This window comes from Nelusetta ayraudi, unplaced genomic scaffold (assembly GCF_046127955.1).
Source record: "Nelusetta ayraudi isolate G7.1 ecotype Tasmania unplaced genomic scaffold, CSIRO-AGI_Nayr_v1 ptg000019l, whole genome shotgun sequence".
Classification (NCBI taxonomy): Eukaryota; Metazoa; Chordata; class Actinopteri; order Tetraodontiformes; family Monacanthidae; genus Nelusetta; species Nelusetta ayraudi.
The window spans coordinates 9437718-9457500 of record NW_027466069.1 but is presented as its reverse complement, the minus strand read 5'-3'; the positions used below and the strand labels follow the sequence as shown (position 1 = coordinate 9457500).

General features: G+C 40.5%; 2 protein-coding genes and 1 long non-coding RNA gene across 6 annotated transcripts; 1 reads left to right on the top strand and 2 right to left on the bottom strand.

The window, feature by feature from the left end:
- Positions 1 to 455: 455 nt before the first annotated feature.
- On the bottom strand, positions 456 to 2117 carry LOC142888599 (uncharacterized). The gene is made up of 3 exons (XR_012926711.1): positions 2004 to 2117; positions 1387 to 1542; positions 456 to 669 (listed from the first exon to the last, which is right to left on the bottom strand). It is a non-coding gene; the product is annotated as an uncharacterized LOC142888599 (long non-coding RNA).
- On the top strand, positions 693 to 5168 carry LOC142888598 (fibromodulin-like). The gene is made up of 3 exons (XM_076027069.1): positions 693 to 1167; positions 1295 to 2188; positions 4707 to 5168. Exons 1-3 carry the CDS (start codon positions 948 to 950, stop codon positions 4859 to 4861), a joined length of 1269 nt encoding a protein of 422 aa, XP_075883184.1. The 5' UTR covers positions 693 to 947; the 3' UTR covers positions 4862 to 5168.
- Positions 5169 to 8074: 2906 nt separating this feature from the next.
- Positions 8075 to 16091, bottom strand: csf1b (colony stimulating factor 1b (macrophage)). 4 transcript variants are annotated; one of them, XM_076027065.1, is made up of 9 exons: positions 15852 to 16091; positions 13701 to 13820; positions 13515 to 13577; positions 13250 to 13420; positions 12921 to 13122; positions 12683 to 12819; positions 9634 to 9677; positions 9506 to 9543; positions 8075 to 8720 (listed from the first exon to the last, which is right to left on the bottom strand). In XM_076027065.1, exons 1-8 carry the CDS (start codon positions 15891 to 15893, stop codon positions 9507 to 9509), a joined length of 816 nt encoding a protein of 271 aa, XP_075883180.1. In that variant the 5' UTR covers positions 15894 to 16091; the 3' UTR covers positions 8075 to 8720; position 9506. The 4 variants fall into 4 exon arrangements, with proteins under 4 accessions (XP_075883180.1, XP_075883181.1, XP_075883182.1 ...); XM_076027066.1 differs by having other exon boundaries at positions 9506 to 9540; XM_076027067.1 differs by having other exon boundaries at positions 12683 to 12815.
- Positions 16092 to 19783: the final 3692 nt, after the last annotated feature.

Sequence of the window (19783 nt, the reverse complement as noted above, 5' to 3'; positions counted from 1 at the left end):
ATGTGTTCTCAATGAATTGAATTTGATGGGGATTTGGACATTGTTTGATCGTCCATGACTAATAAAAGCCACGTGAATGTTTGAAAAAAAAAGAAAAGACAAAAAAAGTTACATTTCCTGGAATTTCTGTCTGGCATTACGACAACATTAAGTTAATTTGGGAAGAAAAATAGCCTTTTCTTATTACTGTTGACAAACACGTCTCCTTACTGACAGGCATTGCATACTGCATATGAAATGATACAGCATATTTTGGAGACATTCATTGCAACATGCATGGCTGACAATGGGCTGTTTTCCCCAGGGAGTGAAAATATTCAAGACCCTTTGCACTAAAGAGTGTCATGTGTGGACTTCCCTCTCTGCTCATGGGATGCTATCATCTAGTGGTACAAATGGTATGTAAAGGTCACTTTTGCTGAACAAGGTACGCTTAGATTCAGGTGTGGGTGGGGTTTGGGGTTGGAGTGGAGGGGGGGGGGGGTGGTTGGCACAAAAGGGAGGAAAAACAAAAACTGTGTCTCGTGTTTCTTGTGTCAGTTGTAGCTTTGAAAGTGAAGGGCTCGTTCTGAAAATAATGGTGGACCTTAGTCTGCTGACGCCAGCGCAGAAACACATGTTGCCTTTCACCACAGCTTGAACACTGTAATTGATAAAAGTAGTGGGTACCTGAAAAAGCCAGGATCAAAGAAAGTGTTAAAAGGAGGCAAAAGAAAAGTCACCAAATTATAAGGTTTGTCTCCATTGCCATGTTCAAACATTGAAGTTGCAGTAGACAAAATCATGTTGGCAGATTAAATTACCCACTTCATACACAACAATGCTCTTCATCACCACACAATAATACACCAGGAGGTATACTTTGGAGTGCATGCGCTAATGGCAAGTCAAGACACAGTCTGAGAAAACAAGGTTGTAAAAAAGCAGATGTGTCTGCGGGCTCACAGATGGGATTGATCGCGATATGGCTTGAGGTGTTATGTTATAGTGCAGGTTTTACATGCGAGTGGAAAAATGCACGGGCTCTAATGAGACTGTGCAGCGAGGGCTGCAGTTGTCCTCTGTCAGGGTGTATTTACGCTATGGGAACGACATACTTTCCTCAGTCTGGCAAAGGCACAGGCCACATAAGTAAAAGAGGAGACGGCATCTCTGATCAACGAACTGGTAAGCACAATTGACCCAAATCAACGGGTGTAATTCAATATTACATGAAATACTCCCATGTTTTTCAATCCATTTTGTCAATTTTTTAAAGTTGTATATTTTCCCATTTTTCTGACTTTTTTTTCAGCGATCATGCAGAAATTTGTGGTCCTCTTCATACTGGGACTTGTGCATCTGAGCACCAGTCAGCAATACAGCCAGTTCCAGTGGCTGTCTTACCTGCGAGCGCGACAGAGGTATATCCGCTGGAGGGCCCCTGACCTGGACTGTCCTCTTGAGTGCGACTGCCCTCCGAGGTACCCCACAGCAATGTACTGCCACAGCCGCAATCTCCAGCATGTCCCCTACGTCCCATCACATATCAAGTACGTGTACCTGCAACGCAACCAGATCAGCGGCATTCAGGACGGTGTCTTTGACAACGCTACCAATTTACTCTGGATTGTGCTCCATCACAACCGGCTCAACTCCGAAAAGATTGGCAAGAATGTGTTCAGCAAGCTGAGGAACCTGGACTGGCTCTTCCTGGACCACAACGAGCTCACACGCGTGCCCTCAAACTTACCAAAGTCGATAACTGACCTGCGACTCGGCCACAATAGGATCTCCAAAATCCCCACGAGCACGTTGGAGGGTATGGTCAATCTCACCAGCCTAGAGCTCCACGCTAATGCCATCGAGGATGTTGGAGGTGTGTTTAAGACACTGAAGTCTCTCACAATGCTGGACATGCGAAAAAACAAGCTGAGGAAAATCCCAGAGGGTCTCCCTGAGCGGCTTCAACAGCTCTATTTGGAGTTTAACAACATAGAAAGTGTCCCAGCTAACTTCTTTACCTCATATCCCAAGTTGCAGTTTGTCCGCCTGGCTCATAACAAGCTGACGGACAAAGGACTTCCGACCAATGTCTTCAACATCAGCACACTGGTTGAACTCGACCTCTCTTTCAATAAACTGGAAAACATCCCAGTTGTGAGTCGGAACCTGGAGAACCTTTACTTACAAGCCAATAAGATCAAAGGTATGGACTTTTCTTTGTTTACGCTACATTTAGTATTGTGGCATGGAAGTCATTTTTGTTTTTGTCATTTAAGATCAAGCAGCTGTGATTTGAATTGCTAGACTTTTTTTTTTTTTTTTTTTTTTTAAATAGATCTCCCTTTAATGTCACAGTCATAATTTTCTCTCTAACTTAAATGACTTGGATTGCACAGTACCCGTGTTGGGGTTGTGCATTATAACAGATGTTTAAAGACACAAGAAAGTAATACCAGAGAACTCATGTGATACACATGGATGAAAAATATTAAAATGTAAAGTACATAACCTAACTATGTTTGCACACTCAGTAATGTGCCGTGGATGTAAACTTCAGCGTTCTATTCTGGAGCTCATTTAATTTAAAAACAATGTATATAGAACTTTGGGGGGTTTCCATCAAAATTGTCATCTCAGTGAGCACACATGCATTGTACAATAGTTACTACTCACTATTACAAAGCAAAAGATCTCCCTCGAGCCATATGGGAAGCATACGTTAAACTATGCAATCCTGGGGTTTCCTAGAATAATTTTACCACATAAAAATACCCTCTCCCCAGCCCAAATGTTCCGTTTGTCTCCAAAGTGTACTGTTTTGAACTAAGCATGTTGTTTTTTTCACATGAAAAGGATTTTTTCTTTGTCTTTACACACATCTTTAAATTTCTTTCAGAGGGGTGTCAATGAACTTCATGTCAGCCTGTTTGAGAGTGAGGTGTTTTTCTACAAAGAAAAAGAAAAAAAACGTAAAGTTGATGTCACTTAACTTAATATTGGTATGGAGCACAGAGAAAAATAAGTGTAAATGTATAATAGTGTCTAAAACCACTGCTTAAGTAACACTCTGTGCAAGGAAGCTCACATAACTTGGGGAAAGGAAAAAGAGTAAGGAGTGGCCCTCAAAATTAAATTAGCTGCTGTGCTGCTGTATGTCAGGAGGGGATGTTTTGGCGAAGAGGCAGAATTACGAGAAGGAGGAAGATGACCGGTGCAAAAGTAATAAAAACAAAAAACACATAATTCAGGAGGTCTATGAGAAGGTCAGAGTTGAAGCCCCTCAGACCAGAATTCAAATTCATATAAAACACTGTACAATGCCAGAATAGATTTACTTACTTACTCACAAAACTCACTTACCTGTTATTACCTGTTCATTGTTGGTCTATATTCATTGTGTTGAGACCCAGTGACTAACCCATGATCGCATGCTAAAACCTTGAACACACATGTTTTAGATGTTTCCCTTTACGACGCACCTGTTTTAAATGAATGACTTGTTATTTACACAGTTTTATGATAGACAGTGCAGCTATTTTAAAAGTATTTTGTGGAAGGTATGAATTATTTCAAGCTGGAGGAGGTTGAATACTCTTTGCATTTCAGGACTAGACAGGCAATGGTCGGCTACACGTGCTGCTCTTAAGAATGCAGTGCTGCCCCGGCTACTTAACTAAATTTACTGAAATAACAAATGACCTGACAGGCGTTGACAGAAGCGTCGGCACCTCTGCGGTACAGCAAGAAACAGCTAGCAAAATGTTACAGGATTGTAATTCTTTATTTTGTCAAACTGTTTAGGTTGATGATGAAAGCTCAGCAATACTTGCATTAATTGGTAGTAAGTATTAGTATGCTGGGGGATGTTGCATCTAAGTATGGCCACAAAACTGTAGATTTTACTTAAAAAAAAAAAACTCCTCACTGTTTTTGCTCCCTCGTCGATAGATGAAGCCCAATATCTCTAAGAAGCAGCAGGACACACCTCTGGCTTAGATATCTAGAACAAGCACTATGCAAGACGGTGCTGGACAATGGAAAAATGTAAAAACTGGAAAGACATTTTTCTCTTCTGCAAGTGCCACAGCAATGCACTTTGTGGGATTTATTTATTTGCTACTGACACGCTCCAAATGAATGTGTCAAAAATCTAGTGGACGAAAAAAAACAAACCTGCGGATCAAACATTGGTACGTACACCCAGACCACAAACCCATGAAAACAGTCACGAACAGCTAGTTTTATGCATCGTAAAATGCTATCCTCTTAAAATCAACAGTATTGAAATACAAAGTGCATCTCCCCCTTCCCATAATGCTCCAGACAGAAATTAATCCGCATCCCCTGTAGGGTTAAGTGCAAACACGCTGTCTCTTTATGTTGCCTGACCTCTCTCACTTATTGGGGCTGTTTCCATTGAGCCTAAGCCTTATTAGATAAGTGTCTGTGCCTTGTCCATCTCATCCTGAGTCATGAAAGTCTGCCCGACGTGTCTGCAGGGACCAAACATACCGAGCCAATAAACTCTATGCTTGATTGGTTGTGTTTCTGCTTTGTATATTTACTAGCAGGAGAAGGGATTTTAAAATGTTGTGACAATGTTACTCAATAACAACTCGTGTTGTGACAATGTAACAGCTGACCCTGGCAGATTATCAGTGTTTTTTTTCTTTAACAGTATCAGTGACCGCCCCCATTCTGCCCCTTTCTGACTTTTTCAGACTTTACCCTGAGCAGTTTCTGTGGCAATGCCGTCGACATGGCTAACTTCTCCAAGCTGAGAATGCTACGCCTGGATGCCAACAAGATCAGTGCCAAAGACATTCCTGCCGAAGCTGCCTACTGTCTGCGCCATGTTGCTTCCATTGATGTTTAATACTCCATGATCAACCCAAGAAAGTCAATGTTGGAGATAACATATTTCAATAGAAGCTGTTTTTATTATGTCCAGATAAAAAAGTGTTAAGAGAAAGGTAGACAAGGGCACAAGGTTGGCATTATTTTAGCAAGAAAAACTTTAATTTTGAATTCATGTTTTCTACCAGGAGCAATGTTGTTTCAGCTAATGACATAAACCAATGGCATGACAACAGTATAGAGTAACATGTAAAAGTAGAACGCATTTAACCTTTACCTCCACTATGTGGCACAAGAGGGAAAAAAAGCTGCAACTTAAGCAGTTATGCTTATTATTATTGATATGGCAAAGGTTAATTAACCAGTCACACACATTTCACAATAAACTGTTTGAGGTGTTTCATATAATTTAAACTTAACAGAATGTGCATGCTGTCTTTCAATTAAAACATAGTTATATGTGTTGCGGAGACAATGGATGAACCATATCGCCGTTAGTCGGACACACAGTGTATTATTCAATAAATATTTATACATATATAAAACATTACCTGACATATTTTTGTGTTTTCTTACCAGAACCGGTACTTTCAAAATATGCTCACAAGACTTAAGTGTATAAAAAGGTGCCATTGTGTCAGTGTGTAATTATCTTAATATCACAGAGGACACAGAGAGAGGCTTGATGGACACAGAGAGAGCCTGTGTCATGCTAATCACATTAGAGAAAACCAACCTCATTCTCAGAAGAAAGTTATCTGTCCATCAGTACAGTGCTTTACTGTCAAACAACTATTTCTTCTCTACGTGCTTTGAAGTGAGACAGACAGATGGATGGGTGGGGAGAAAAACAGGGTTGGCAGATTTTGTGACAACTCTGACTGTTTTAAGTTCCCATATATTTATTGAAGACAACTGGCATTTTGATTTTATGCGGCTGCCTTTGATCTTTTAACAGAAAGAGAATAACAGAAATACTTTAGTTTGTTCGCAGCATAGCAATGTCCTGGGATGAATAATGGATTACTGCTGGCATGGCGGCTGTTTGAACACTGACAAGCAGTAGCTTGTGGGATCAAACGTGTTACGGATCATGTTAGACTGGGGACGTCGTTCAGTGGACTCTTGAATTCTGCTCTTTTTCTCCACCTCCGAGGGTGTCTCTCGGAAAACGAATGCGCAGCAACAGATTGACAGAATTTACTGATGTGGTCCACTCCTCTGTTCTCAAACAGAGACGTTATGCAAGCAGTCATTATAAAACACTGGGCTGGCTGATGACTGGGACAACAAAAGTAAAGTCACAATGAAATAAAGGAAAACTCTCGTAATCTTGCTTTCAATAAGATCCGGTAATGGATTTACTGAAAGATGGATTAATGACTGAAATTCCAGCCCTCCGATGAGAAAAGGCTAGACTATGTCCCCCCACTCTTATTTTGCCCTCGGCATCCGAGACAGTTTAATGTGCCGTAGCTGTAGCACTGACCTAAGTTAATCTCTTTGGTTCATTGCTCTCTGTCTCTCTGTAGGAAAGCTGTGTGGTAGCTCTTCACAGAGACCTCTAATGTCTGTGGCTGCACCTCTCCCATAATCACGGTCACATTTTAACCTCCTGAAATTTACAGAAACATAGCAGACAATTTTGGATCATCCTACGCAAGGGGAGAATTGTCGGAATGTGATAAAAAACAAAACAAAAACAAGTTTGTCACATGGCCAAAAATGCCTTGTTTGAGTAAAACAACTCAAATCCATACACATGCTGAAAAAAAATGATGAAACTACAGTCCCCAAAAACACCCAAACAAATGTAATTTCTCTTTTCATCTTGGCGAAAATCCACTTCTGAGCTGATCTTCCAGTTCATCAGTAACACTTTGTCAATTGTCCAGGGTCAGTGGTGAGTCAGGCAAACTGCACCTCACATGCCTATCCATCCACAAGCTGAAGAATGAAGAATGAGTGACCTGAAACAGCACCCGGAACTTGGAAAGTCTTCTCAGATAAATTGCCTCAAGCCGCCGAGGGGAATGCACATGGTATTGGGGCTCTCTCTTTGTTAGCCACTGGCCTCTGCCTCTTAATCACAGAGGAGATACTGCCACCGTCCCTATACACAATGTCTGTAAACCATGATCCCAGTGCATGTGCTCAAAGAATTAGGCGTGCGTCTGAAGTGGCAGCCTGGAGATTGATGTGAGACCTGTGTAGTGTGTGTATGGGCAGATTTAGGTGGATGGGAGCTCAAACACGCAACAACGCCATCAGTCAAAATATTTTATATGAACAAGCTGAATGCTGTGAACAGGCACTTGCTCAACTGTAAAGGTAGAGAAGGCAACAACTCTTTGAGCAAAACTAATATGCTTTGGTTTTCAATTGGTGCGAAGTTCTGACGATGTCCGGTGTCTGTGTAAGAAGAAGTGGTCGAGATGATGTCTCTACTTTCCCACTTCTCCCACCTAAGGGACCTTTACATTACTGGGGCTACCAGAACATTGTCCAGGTCTGTTTTAGAAGCAGCAGGTAGACCAGGCCAGGAGCAACATCCCCCAGTCATAACAAGATTATACGGTACGCTTGAGGAGCCTCAACCTTGATTATCTCAATTTTTGTGAAGCCACGGGAGGTTTCTAGGAACTGAATGACCTTCTTTAAGAGTGTTGCACTGCTTGAGGAAAGGTAAAGATGGTGTCCAGATGTTGTTACCATCTTCTGACAGTGGAGGTTTGTCTCAGTTGGCTGAGACAAATTATGAGAAACAGTGGGGTAGAGCAGGTTAGAGCAGCAGGTTAAGGGTGACAAGAACTATTTTGACCAATAAGAAACATAAAAGGGCAACACGGTGGCGCAGTGGTTAGCGCTGCCGCCTCACAGCAAGAAGGTCGTGGGTTGGATTCCGGGGCCCGGGCCTGGGACCTTTCTGTGTGGAGTTTGCATGTTCTCCCTGTGTCTGCGTGGGTTCTCTCCGGGTTCTCCGGCTTCCTCCCACAGTCCAAAAACATGCATGTGAGGTAAATTGAAGACTCTAAATTGTCCGTAGGTGTGCATGTGAGTGTGAATGGTTGTTTGTCTCTACGTGGCCCTGCGATGAACTGGCGACTTGTCCAGGGTGTCACCCTGCCTTCGCCCTATGACAGCTGGGAGAGGCTCCAGCAGACCCCCGTGACCCTGAGCTCGGGACTAAGCGGGTATGGAAAATGAATGAATGATGAATGAATGAAAGAAACATAAAGATAATTCAAACTATTCTGCAGCAAAATTGGATGCACAAATCTTTGGAATCTTTGGAATGCAAGAAGTCTTAATAAACACATGAATGGGAGTACAGCGGAAAAACCCTTACATTTTGAATTTGCTACTGGTAGATCTTTCATCCTTAACGTGATTAATGAAGTTTTTCTTTGTCTCTTTTAAAAATGGATTTTATTTCATTCCACAGGGACAGAAGTAATCAGCGTTATGGAGAGTATGCTAAAGTTTGACAAAGGGCAAGAATCCAACTGTTGTCCCTTGCCAGGTGTTTCAAAAGGCTTCTTCAGAAAAATGGATTTTGACTAATAAATAACTTGCGTTTGGCAGAGAACATTCCAATACATCACATTACAAACAACAGGTTAAGTGCTAGCAAATAAAGACATGTTTGAAATACATGACTTGAGTAAAAAAAATAGTTAACAATCTCAATATACATAGCATATTATCTCAAATATGATCCATCTTTCCTCTCAGTCAAGGCCGCCAATCTTCAGATTAAATAGGTGTCTATGATACATTACACACGTGGTATTGGTATGAAAACATGTACATGGAGGACAAAATGTACAGCTTCACAAGTGCTCTGTCTGCAGCTGCAGCGCTGTGAACTTTACTGCCTGAAGAGAAAGAGAAAAAAAAGTTCCTAAGAAAGAAACATGGATCATAGGAACCTTGCATGTAGGAATTATTTCTTTTTTTTTAAAAAAATAACAAATGGATAATATTCTTAGCACTAATTCTTACACTTGCCTGTTTATGCAAATATAATAAATAAACTGCCTTTTCTGCCACTGTCTATTGTGAAGGGCAGAATAAGAAGTATACTCTGGAAAAAAATTCCCAAGAGTCTACCTCCAGAATTTGGGAGTAGAGAAGACGGAACGGCCTGCCAGCAGTTCTGACCTCAACCCCATTGTCTACTGTCTAATCAGCTTGGTTCTGATGTTTGTGCCAGAGCCACCAACCAAACTGGGTTGGTGTGTTTGGCGACAGGCGCCGTTTGAAGAACGGAATGCCTTCCCACAGCAGTGTGTGTGACAAAACCAGCACGGAGAGGACGTGTCAGCCTGTGTGTGGTTCCTCCATACGCTACTGAGGCTTCTGTTTGTCAAATGAATGCACGTTTAGCTGGTAAATTGGCAATATGCCTTTTTTTTTATGTAATCCACCGAATGACACCAAATGAGTCGATGCCATTTTTTTTTTTGGCATTGGCAGAGAATATTTGGTACATTTTTCATTTAATTTTTCAACACACAGTATGCATGTTTCTGACAATTGCAGTACCATTCAAAAGGAAAAAAAAAAAAACAGGCTTCCCAAAAGTATAAGTATAAAAAGTATAAGATGTATTGCCAAGATGTGACCTCGCTAAACTGAAACAAGAGAACCAAATACTTACATTATTGTGTTTCAATCTCTATGTTCTGGAGGTCTCTGCTTTAAAACCAAAATCCAAAAAGTATGCATTAGTATTAATATACTACAATAACATGCATTATAGATCTTTACAAGCATACATATTCTTACCTGAAGTTTATGTGTGAACTTGTTCTGTGAGGGTTGAATGTTTTCTGGTTGGGAAGGGAAAAAAACAAAATAAGCCGTCAAAAACATAGAATTCACACGGGCAGTTCCTAATACTGTGTATACAATACATACTGTTTGTGTATGCAAACAGTTATCACACAGAGTAGCTCAAACTATGAATGAAAGATCTGGTAGATGAGGGATTGGAGAAGCTGTACAAAAAAGATAAAAACAGCAACAACAACAACAAAACAAAAAATTCAAGGATCAAGAAATATTTGTCGACAGGTCAGACACCAACATTTGAGGTTTTAATGCTTCCAAAAGAAGAACTATTCTCATGTGCCTTTCCTAACTTGATATTGACAGGACTGGAATCCACCTTGAGAGCTGAAGCTCCCAAAGCGCAAGGTTCCCTTTGGCTGACAAAAAGCTAAAACAAAAAGGATCCTGACAGCCGAAGTCAGTGGAGGTGAAGTTACATTGATAGATGATTTTGGGAGAAGCAAGCGTAGTTTTTGTTTCATGTTCGTGTTTAATTTGTGGGTGGTCATCTTGGGAACGGTCAGAGGTCTGCAATCCAGTGTTTTGATCCACGTATGTTAACATTTTTGACAAACTTAAGTAAGAGACTTGCGGCAAGGTCTACATTACTCTGCAGTTTTGTTTTGTTTTTATTTTTAACTACCCTCAATCTTGCTTTTGCAGATCCCCAGCAACAGTGCTGACACTGTTCCAAACCCCAAATTAATCACAGCACAAACACAGAAATCACTTTGTTTGATTTTGTTTTTTGGTCAGACGGCTGAGAAAATGTGATCGCTGAAGCTTTTTACACTCGTGGCATAGTTTTTTTTTGTTTATGTTTTTTTTTTTTTTTAGCTGAGGGCAATTATAAAGCACTGAATGTGTAAAATCATTATTAGATAGCGCAGCTCAAAGTAATGCAGTGATTTTCATGCAATTTATTGCAATTCACGGATCGTCTTTCGCTTTCCCGTGCAGCTTTTCACAAATGGTAAAAAGTTTCCTGTGGCAAAGCATTCTTGCACAGCACACAGATGATCCTAATTTAGCTCAAAAATAGTTAAATGAGTAATAGCAGGGTTTACCCACACACAATCTGGCAAAAACAAGGGAGACGAGAATCAATGTTGGATTCTGGGATAGAATTTGTAGGGAAACAAAACAATGGCTGTGGAGCTGAGCAATCCTGTCATTAGAGAATTATGCACCTCCTTAATCACTTTCCCCTGTATAAATAACTGAAGCCTGACGTGCTGGAGACCTCCTCTTTACAGTTAGTTCTTTGCATGTTCTTCAAAGCCATCCAGTTTTGCTTGTTCAGACTGCATGCAAAACAAAACGGGACCAATTTGTAACCAGAGGCAGATGTGTCGCCTCTTTCATAATTTTAATAATTCAACCACACGTTGCGCAAAACATTAAGACTTACTGACATCCAACTTTACTTGCACCTGGAAAATGTCCCTGACTTTTGGTGGTGATTCGAAACAGACTTTCACACAAACCAGTCTATTCCAGTTTCACTACCATGGACTGGTTAGTTCTTTTCCAGTAATTCTCTTCTGAGCAGTTCATTCAACCACCACGTCATGTATTTGTGCTTAAATAAGCTGTTGCAGCTGCAGTGTTTGGTCAACAAAATGCAATAAGGAAAACAGCTGTTGCTTTTAGTCAAATAAAACTTGAATTGCAGTAAAAACTGGTAAAAGTGTCTTAAATGTTACAGATTTGTTTCACATATCCATCGCACAAAAAATCTGGAGGGAGAAGAACAAGCCTGAAAACTAATTGGATGAACTTATCCGTCACAGTCTAGCAGACTAATCAAATTTGCTTTTCGCTTCTTCTGAAGTTGTTCAGACTAGTTTGGAGCAGTCACCTCTTGCTCTCTTGTCTCCTGCTACTTATCTGTGACGGAAGCTGTTTGGTTAAGGAATTCAAAGAGACCATTCAGAACCACTGATCACTGATGGTAAGATGGACACGCTTGATTCAGAGTTGAAACTTGAGCTAATGTACCAAGTCGTTTGCAATTTCTCGGCATGTGCATCTTCTTTAATGCAAAAACAAGCAAACAAACATATTTCACAAAACGTGACGCATTTGACTATCTCCTGCTATCATTAACAGAGCTTAGAATAGAGACAGAGCCGTGTCCACTGCGTTGTAATCGTGACCAAAATTGTTTGCAGAGCATAGATTTCTCCGCAGGGATTAATGCAATGCAGCTTTTCTAGCATCTGTCTTGACAAGGTAAACAACGATCAGAACAACGACAGAGCATGTTTATCTGCTGTCACTCTGTCCTCATATACTCAGACGCAGCAGAGTGTTCTTAAAACTCAACCCAACATTTATAAAATATTCAAAGTGCACACAGGTCTGAAAACAAACAAAGCAGTGTTGTTTATCTTACGCTAACAAACTATGGCTTTCTATGAACACAGAGTCCAAGTCCAGATTTTAACAATGCCTGGAGCTTATTCAGGACAGGCTATTTGCCTTTATTGACCTACTTAAAATATTATTACATTATTACTCATTTTATTGCAAGACCGTAAGTTGAAAGTTGTATTTTACTTACGACGTAATGAGTAATATATTGCATGTTGTAAAAATGATGGTCACACCATTATCATAGCTGAGATAAACTTATATGAACTTAACCTGCATTGCCCAGAATATTTGACTTTATTGAGAAGTGAAATCAAACATTTCCAAAATTGAGTTTAAACTTCCCTTGATTTATGGTCAAGATTAAATAAAAATACAAGCAAAAAAAAGAAGAAGAAAGAAATAGAATCATGTGCTGCTGCAAAGTAGCAGTTTGGTTCATGCCACTGTGTCCGCGGGTCTTCAACATCTTGTTTCATGCTCAGTAATTACCAGAGAGGAAGTGCCCTGGAGGACACTTACAAAAGCTGCTAAGGCGTGCCTTATTGCAATATGACTGGAATGCATATCCAGATACTTCATAAGAACACGTCAGATTTGGGTGATAGCAGAGCAGATGCACGTGTACCTTTTGTGTGATGAGGCAGTAGAGAGTGAGAATGAACAGCAGTCCTCCGCAGACAGAAGCGATGATGAAGCCGAGCTTGTACAAGTCTCTGACAGGGTTTCTGTGTGATGTCTTTGCTGATTTTCTCCCATAACTTTCTGTTTGAAAAAAAAAAAAGTTTTTTTTTATTTGTTTTTTTAACGAAATCCTAAGAACTCTGTGATCCATCAAAGCGCTTTCCAAATGGTAGAGATTTCACCTGTGAAATACTGTGTGGATGGTTCTGTTGACAGCTCTGTCGTCGAGCCAAAGCTTTCTGTGTACTCATGCTGGCACCTCCAGTCCAAGGGCACATCACTCTTTGTTACGAGTTCCCAGTAGTCGGAAAGCACCTCTGAAGCTCTCTGAAGTGCCTCTATAGGAGAGCTACTATACAGCATCTCAAAACTCTCTGGCTTATCCTACAATAGAATATTTTTTGACAGGGATAACAGTTTTATTTCTATAGTTATGTTTTCTTTCTTACAACACAGTGTGTAAACTTAAACCTCTTGAGAAGTCAGGCAAAGCCAGCAGGCGTGCGCTCACCTCAACCTCCTCGTTTATCTGCGGCACACATTTCTGAGAGTAGATGTTGAGGATGAGCGCTCTCAGGGACTGAACGTAGCCATAGTTGACCGAACCCCTGCTGTACTTGAAGTTTGTGGTGAGGAGCTCCAGTATCGAGGGCAGAGCAGCTTTTACAAAGCAGCATTTACTCTGCGGAAAATCAGGGGTTGATAATAGACACGAAAAAGGGGGCACAAGTGTTGTAAAGTGTGAATCTGGAGCCTTTGAATGGAAGAACTCTCACCAAACTCCTTCGTTCTATGAAAGTGTACGTCATCAAACACCCATTTCTCAACTGGTTGTCCATCTGCAAGAGTTACCAGACAAATGTTTCACGACTGTCCATGTGCTGCAAATTACCAGTCAGATTTGTATTTCTTTCAAATAAATAAAACAACAGCTTCCATCCTAAGTTTGTCTTAGAACCTACCAGATGCCTGACTGTCAGCAGGTGCTCTCTAGTGATGGAGTGTCTGCATGGACCAGGGACCTCAGTCATGGTCAGAGGAAAGCTCAGGAACAGAAGCACACACAGACACTTTACCTGCAACTGACAACAAAACATAAATTCCTCCATTTTTATTTGCCAACAGCATAGTTTCTCTTTTGTCGACTTCCCCCTTTTGGCTGACGACAGAACATCGATAAGCCAAAACAAATTCTTCCATTAACCCTAACCCTCTACAGGGCAAGGACTAGGCGATTAGAAATGGAAAGGTGGAAATGAAAACATAACACATGACAAGAACAGATGCCCTTCCCCCATACACACACACACACACACACACACACACACACACACGCACACGTGACACCGTTACATCTGTATTGTTGCCATTATATTTGTGCTCTCAGCCTTCTCGAGCTGTGGATATTAAATGGAACAGGGTGACACTATAGAAAATGTCTTTCTGAGTTTGCAGTGTGAGATTGTTCACACTGCATCTCTCATGACTGGTCAATAAAACAGAATAGATTTGAGCATCCCAGCAGCAATGCGTAGAGTCACATTCTTTTTAAGCAAAAGGCTGAATAACCTAAGAATACTTTTTTGTACCAATGTGCACCCAAATATAAGTTATTTTGCGAAGAAAAATACATACGCTATGGTGTTTTTTCTTCCACATTTTGCAGTGATGCATGAAAAAACATTATTTTTCTTTATTGTGCTTGACGTGCTGAACAGCAGCACACTGATGCCACAACATGTGCCACAACATGTATTTAATAATGAAATACACAACGCTATTCTAAACTCAACCTGACCAGCCAGATTGGCCAGGTTTGCCAGCCAAGCACACCAGCCATATGATACCATTTGACACCACAGCACAATTGGGGTCAGATCATGTTTGAAAATTTGGCCTGCATAAACAAAAGTTAAAAAAAATAAAATAAAATAAAATAAAATAAAAGGAGCTGGCGCAAGCTTTAGCATCCTCTTTAAATATGATGAATTGATGAGATGTTCCTGACTCTTTACAAGCCACAGATGGCCGCCAAAACATCTGAGCGTCAACTTTGAACCACTGTATGGAACAGTTTTATGGGCATCTAAATTCAACCTGTTCGGCAGCAGCCTGCCTCAGATTATCGTTGATGGCTGACAGGGATTGTACGCCTCATCTGCTTGTAATTAACCTTCAAAAATGTCCTCGTCTTGCTTTGAGTTAACATTGTTTCCGTTGCGATTGTATGAGTTAATTAGTAGATTAACAGCAACACTGTCAGCGCTAGCGTTAACTGTGCGTGACCCGAGGAGAACCTAACCCAGCTCTGATAATGGTCCAATAGTGCCCTCTATCTTGAAAGCCCGATGTTGGAAAACCAGCATGCACCGATTCTGCGGCTGATAATGCAGGCTACCAATCATGTTTGGGCAACTGGTAGAATGAAATAGGCTCCAGATGGATTTAATTCTGCCGTAGAAGATGAAAAGATGGTGAGAAACACATGTTTTGCACACTGCTAGCAAACTGTCTGAAAGATTTCCTCCATCCTCCTCTTGACTAACAAGACCAGTTACTTTGATGCACTGAGGAAAAGAGTTAAGTTGAAACAATAAAACATGAGTTTTTACTGTTTGAGTAATGAGATGGAATAGGACACAAAATTTGGGTGCAGTGAAGCGGGTTATGCGTGGGTTTTTCAAAGCATCAAGAGCAGAAAACATTTATTCCTTAACTGTGTCTCCAGTTTCTGAAGGCAATTGGAGGAGATAGGAATGAAAACAGTTTCTTGAAATAGAGCAGGACGCTGGCATGCTCACTGGCAGACTGGTATTGGGACACCACTTGATAAATTTTGACGAAACACAATCTAATTAATGTAACCCAATAAAACTTTTAATGTCGGTGGTATGTGGCAAAGGCAAGAGCACATGATGCGAATGTCAACCGTCACATGATTTCTTCCCTCCATACTGTCAATCATACCTGTATTTAGGTCAGCCCTCTCCACAATTAAGCAGCAACATTTTAAAGCAGCCACACAAAAGCATGCACCGCTCCTGACGTGGATCGCAAACAAATCACGCCAAAGTTTCCCCCTCCACCGTGAATGCAGAAAAGCTCTCACCTACCTTAGCTTTGCTCTGAGTCAGGGTTGAAACAAGGATGGTCATCTGGTATGTTTTTGACAGTGGAAAACTCTAGACTCCTCTGTCAGACACATTGAAGCAAAAAGATCCTTTTCATATATTCAGTTCCACTCCAGAGGAAGAAATTTGCCGTAAAGTAAATTTGACACTTTTCATGTGGTGCTCTCCGTCAGTGCATTGCCTGGTGCGCTCCTCCAGCACCGAGTTCAAACACAGACTAACTGTTCCTGCTGACAGGCAGCCCTTTTAAAGACCTCCCACCTCTCCTCTGTTTGATAAGTTCGAGCGCCTTGTGTCTCTGCAGATTTTTTTTTTCTCCCCCAAACAAATCAACAAACAGTTTTTTTGCTTTCAGGTTGACAGTATTATTTTAGTTTACTCTCACACCCCTGGGACAAGTCTAGAAAAGATCGTCAAATAACTGAAGTAGGTAATTGCTTCTCGTTCTCGGAAAGGAGTTATATTCCAAGAAGGTATTTTTAGTTTTCTCAAGAGAGACCGCCGTTCAGTGCCCAGATGCCCTGTAAAACGTAAAAGATGTGTGAAATAGTCACTGAATGGGTTTGTGAGAACTGTCCACAGCAGCATATGTTCCTTGCTGCTTGAGGAATCCTGAACTCTTTTAAGACGATTTATTGATCGGCGTCACGTTACACAATAAGAAAGACAGAGGAAGGATGTTTATTTGGACAGCGGGTGTGTGTTACCATTTGCATGACCTGACCTTAGCCCTGGGTGAAATGAACACAAAAATATAGTAATGAAGTGCTTCTGATAAGGAATTCCTTTCGTAATTGAACAACAGACTTCTGGGCTTAGAACGAGAGCCTCGTGCCTGGTGTTGATTAAGACAGGAAGTGAACACCAGCATTCCTAAATTACAAACACAATACTAAACGCAACATGGCAAATCCATGTATCACTTATTAATCATCAAAGAGAGCACAAAAGGGGCTTTTTAAGGCTGAGAGCATGACTGCTGGGAAGTGACTAAGTGCCACACATTGATGCAACTTTCAACTTGTTTGAATGACTACAGGACCACATGATTAGAGAGAGAGAGAGAGAGAGAGAGAGAGAAAACGTTTTTTAAAAACAAAAATTCAAGGATCCACTTGGTGTGATTTTATTGGCAGTGACAGGGAAGGAACCTGAGACATCTGTGTGCGTGCGTGTGTGCGTGTGTGTGTGTGTGCGCGCGCGCGTGTGTTTATTTTGTTTTTTTAACCACTCTCACTGGATTCCTAACCAGTAGAAGTGGTGTAGGATTACACCAACTTCTTTTGTGGTTCATTTTACCATTTAGAATTTGAATGCTATTGTTTATAATGTGCTTTTTTCAATAAATTAACAGTTAGATACAACAGTGCATATTTGATTTAAATACTACATCATTTATTCATGATTCATGTTTTCAACATATTTAACACATTTTCTTTTCTAAATTATTCTTTGTGGTTATTTTTCTTGCTATCGTTGATCTTTTGAGCGCTATCATCTGATTCGTACAAGAAAAGAAAAATAAATAAAGGCCCAAACAAAAAGTATAATGCTTTAATGGTTTAAAGAAAAAGAGACGTTGACATATTCCTGCAGTAATATTTCTAAACCTCACAGTTCAATATAGTTTCTTTTGTTTCCATTCTGCATGTCACATACTTTAAGCCTGGTTAGGAATGCCTTTTGAATGTCCATTCGAATATCAAACCTCAAAAATTACCCAACCGTGATGCATTTTGTGTTCAAGAAAATAAACGATATATCAAGCAATATATGATACAAAATATGTTATTCTTTAGCTTTGGCTGTCTGTGGCAACACCTTGCATTGTTTTTCACTGACTGAAATAGATAAATAAAAGGGTTTGCGAGGTTGTTTTTTTGAATACTTTCCAGAATATGTTGACTCTCACTGAGCAATTTTAATGCACTGTTGATGAAATTCCAGTCCTGAGATATCCATCCTCATCTCTTTGCTGCCTGCCAACAGACCCAAAACAGACAATTCGTGGATATGAGAGCAATGAAACTTTGCACGTCTTTGTGGCATCATAGGGCTTCCCCGTTTTACTATTTGGAGATAATGACACAAAAGATCTGACAAGATCGTCTGATTTATAGGTGGGCTCCTATTGTTGGCTTATCTTTGTGCTTCTTGAACTTGCAAAGAAAGCAGAAATTACTTTTGCAAATGGGGTCGTCAAATAACTCCAGAGGCTTTAGAGCTCAAAATGGACAAAGTTACTGGAAGTATTTGTTTCAGTTGCCTCTAAGAGAGCAGAGATGATGCACTGCGACAAATAAAAAGAAAACAAAAATTAGAATTAATGACAATAACATGAACAGTCCTATTCGTGCATGCGATTCATCTTAATCCCATCTGACCGTCTTTGTTTTCCTGTAAGAGGCCACTTGGCAAAATGTTCCAATTTACCCATATTGCATAGTTTTCAAGATTGGACTTCAATCATGAGGGGATTTGAATTTGGAGAGTGTCACAGCAACACTGTCTGCTTTAGGGTATTGTCTTAATGCAGGCCAATAGTGACTTAAAGCCAGATTTGCAGAGGCTGTATTCACTCTATTCTTTTGAAAATGTCAGTAATATCTCCTGTCTTCATGCATGCATTTTCTTTCCCCAGAAACAGTAAAAAACACCTTTATTGTGCCCACACTGTTTTATTTCCCTCTTTAAAAATGTCAAAAGTCAAAGCCAATTGTTGATATACCCAAACAAATAAGAATATAAGGGTGGCAATCAGTGTATTGTTGTGTCTCGAAAAAGGCTAATGCTCAATTTATAAAAGCCTTGTGGAAACGTGCATAACGTTTTACCGAACATGACAAAGAGCCCCCAGTCCCGATTTCAATGAGCTGAATCAAATCTTAAGAAGGCATCATGGAAGGAAATGTTGTTTCATTCTCTAAGGTCTTCAAACCTTAACTATTATGTAACAGATTTGGAACGGTTTGTCCTGATACATATAACAGCTATTGACGAAACCAAAAGTAGTTGAAATCGAACCTTTTATTCCAATTGGCGTCTATTCCCGTCCCACACCCTCAAAACCTCTGGGAAAAAGTCCTAAATAGAAACACTTGTGATTCCACACACCAGTTTACACCAGGCCTCAAGCCTTGCCAAGCCTGCTGCTTGTCAGTCACTCCACTCACTGTCTTTCCTTTGCCAGCTAGCTTGCACACTACTATTGGACTAGCAAAAATGACTTAGTGTTTCCAGTTTGTAGCTTGTTTGTCGTATATTTCCAGTGAACATCTGCTTGGATCGTAAATACCTTATTCCTGTCCCAAGTCAGTGGCTTGTTTGACTTATTTCCCCCAGCTTGCTGTCTGAGGAGATTTGCCAATGGTTTTTATGTTCTGTTCTCATATTCACTTGTGCATTTCTAGACATAGTAGACAGGCGATTCTTCTTATTAAAACTTGTGTCTATTTCTTAGAGCTCCGCAGTTGAAATCCTCTGGTTCTTTGCTCCATAAAGACTGAAGTGAAATCTACTCCCGTTCCTCCTCTGTTGCCAGCATCAAGTCTGCTACACAGATATCATCTGGTTCTGCCTCGGATCATTGTAGCCTTTCACTGCTCTTGTCTCTCAGTGTTTGAGCCTTTGTACCCAACCGCCTGGGTGCCTATGTCTTGTTTTAACCCACCTCTTTCTGGTTGTTATTTCCTATATTAAATATTTGTACAGTGAAACCTTGACATTATAAGGTGAAAAAAAAGAAGAAAATGCATTATTTGTTAAAGATAAACAGTGATGCAGAGAGTAATGTGTTCTCTCCATGAGACCAAATCCACATATTTGCTGGAGGGTACTAACTTCATAATAACTCTAGAATACATCTTTTATTCTTGGGGGACACCCACGCAGACACAGGAAGAATAATCAAACTT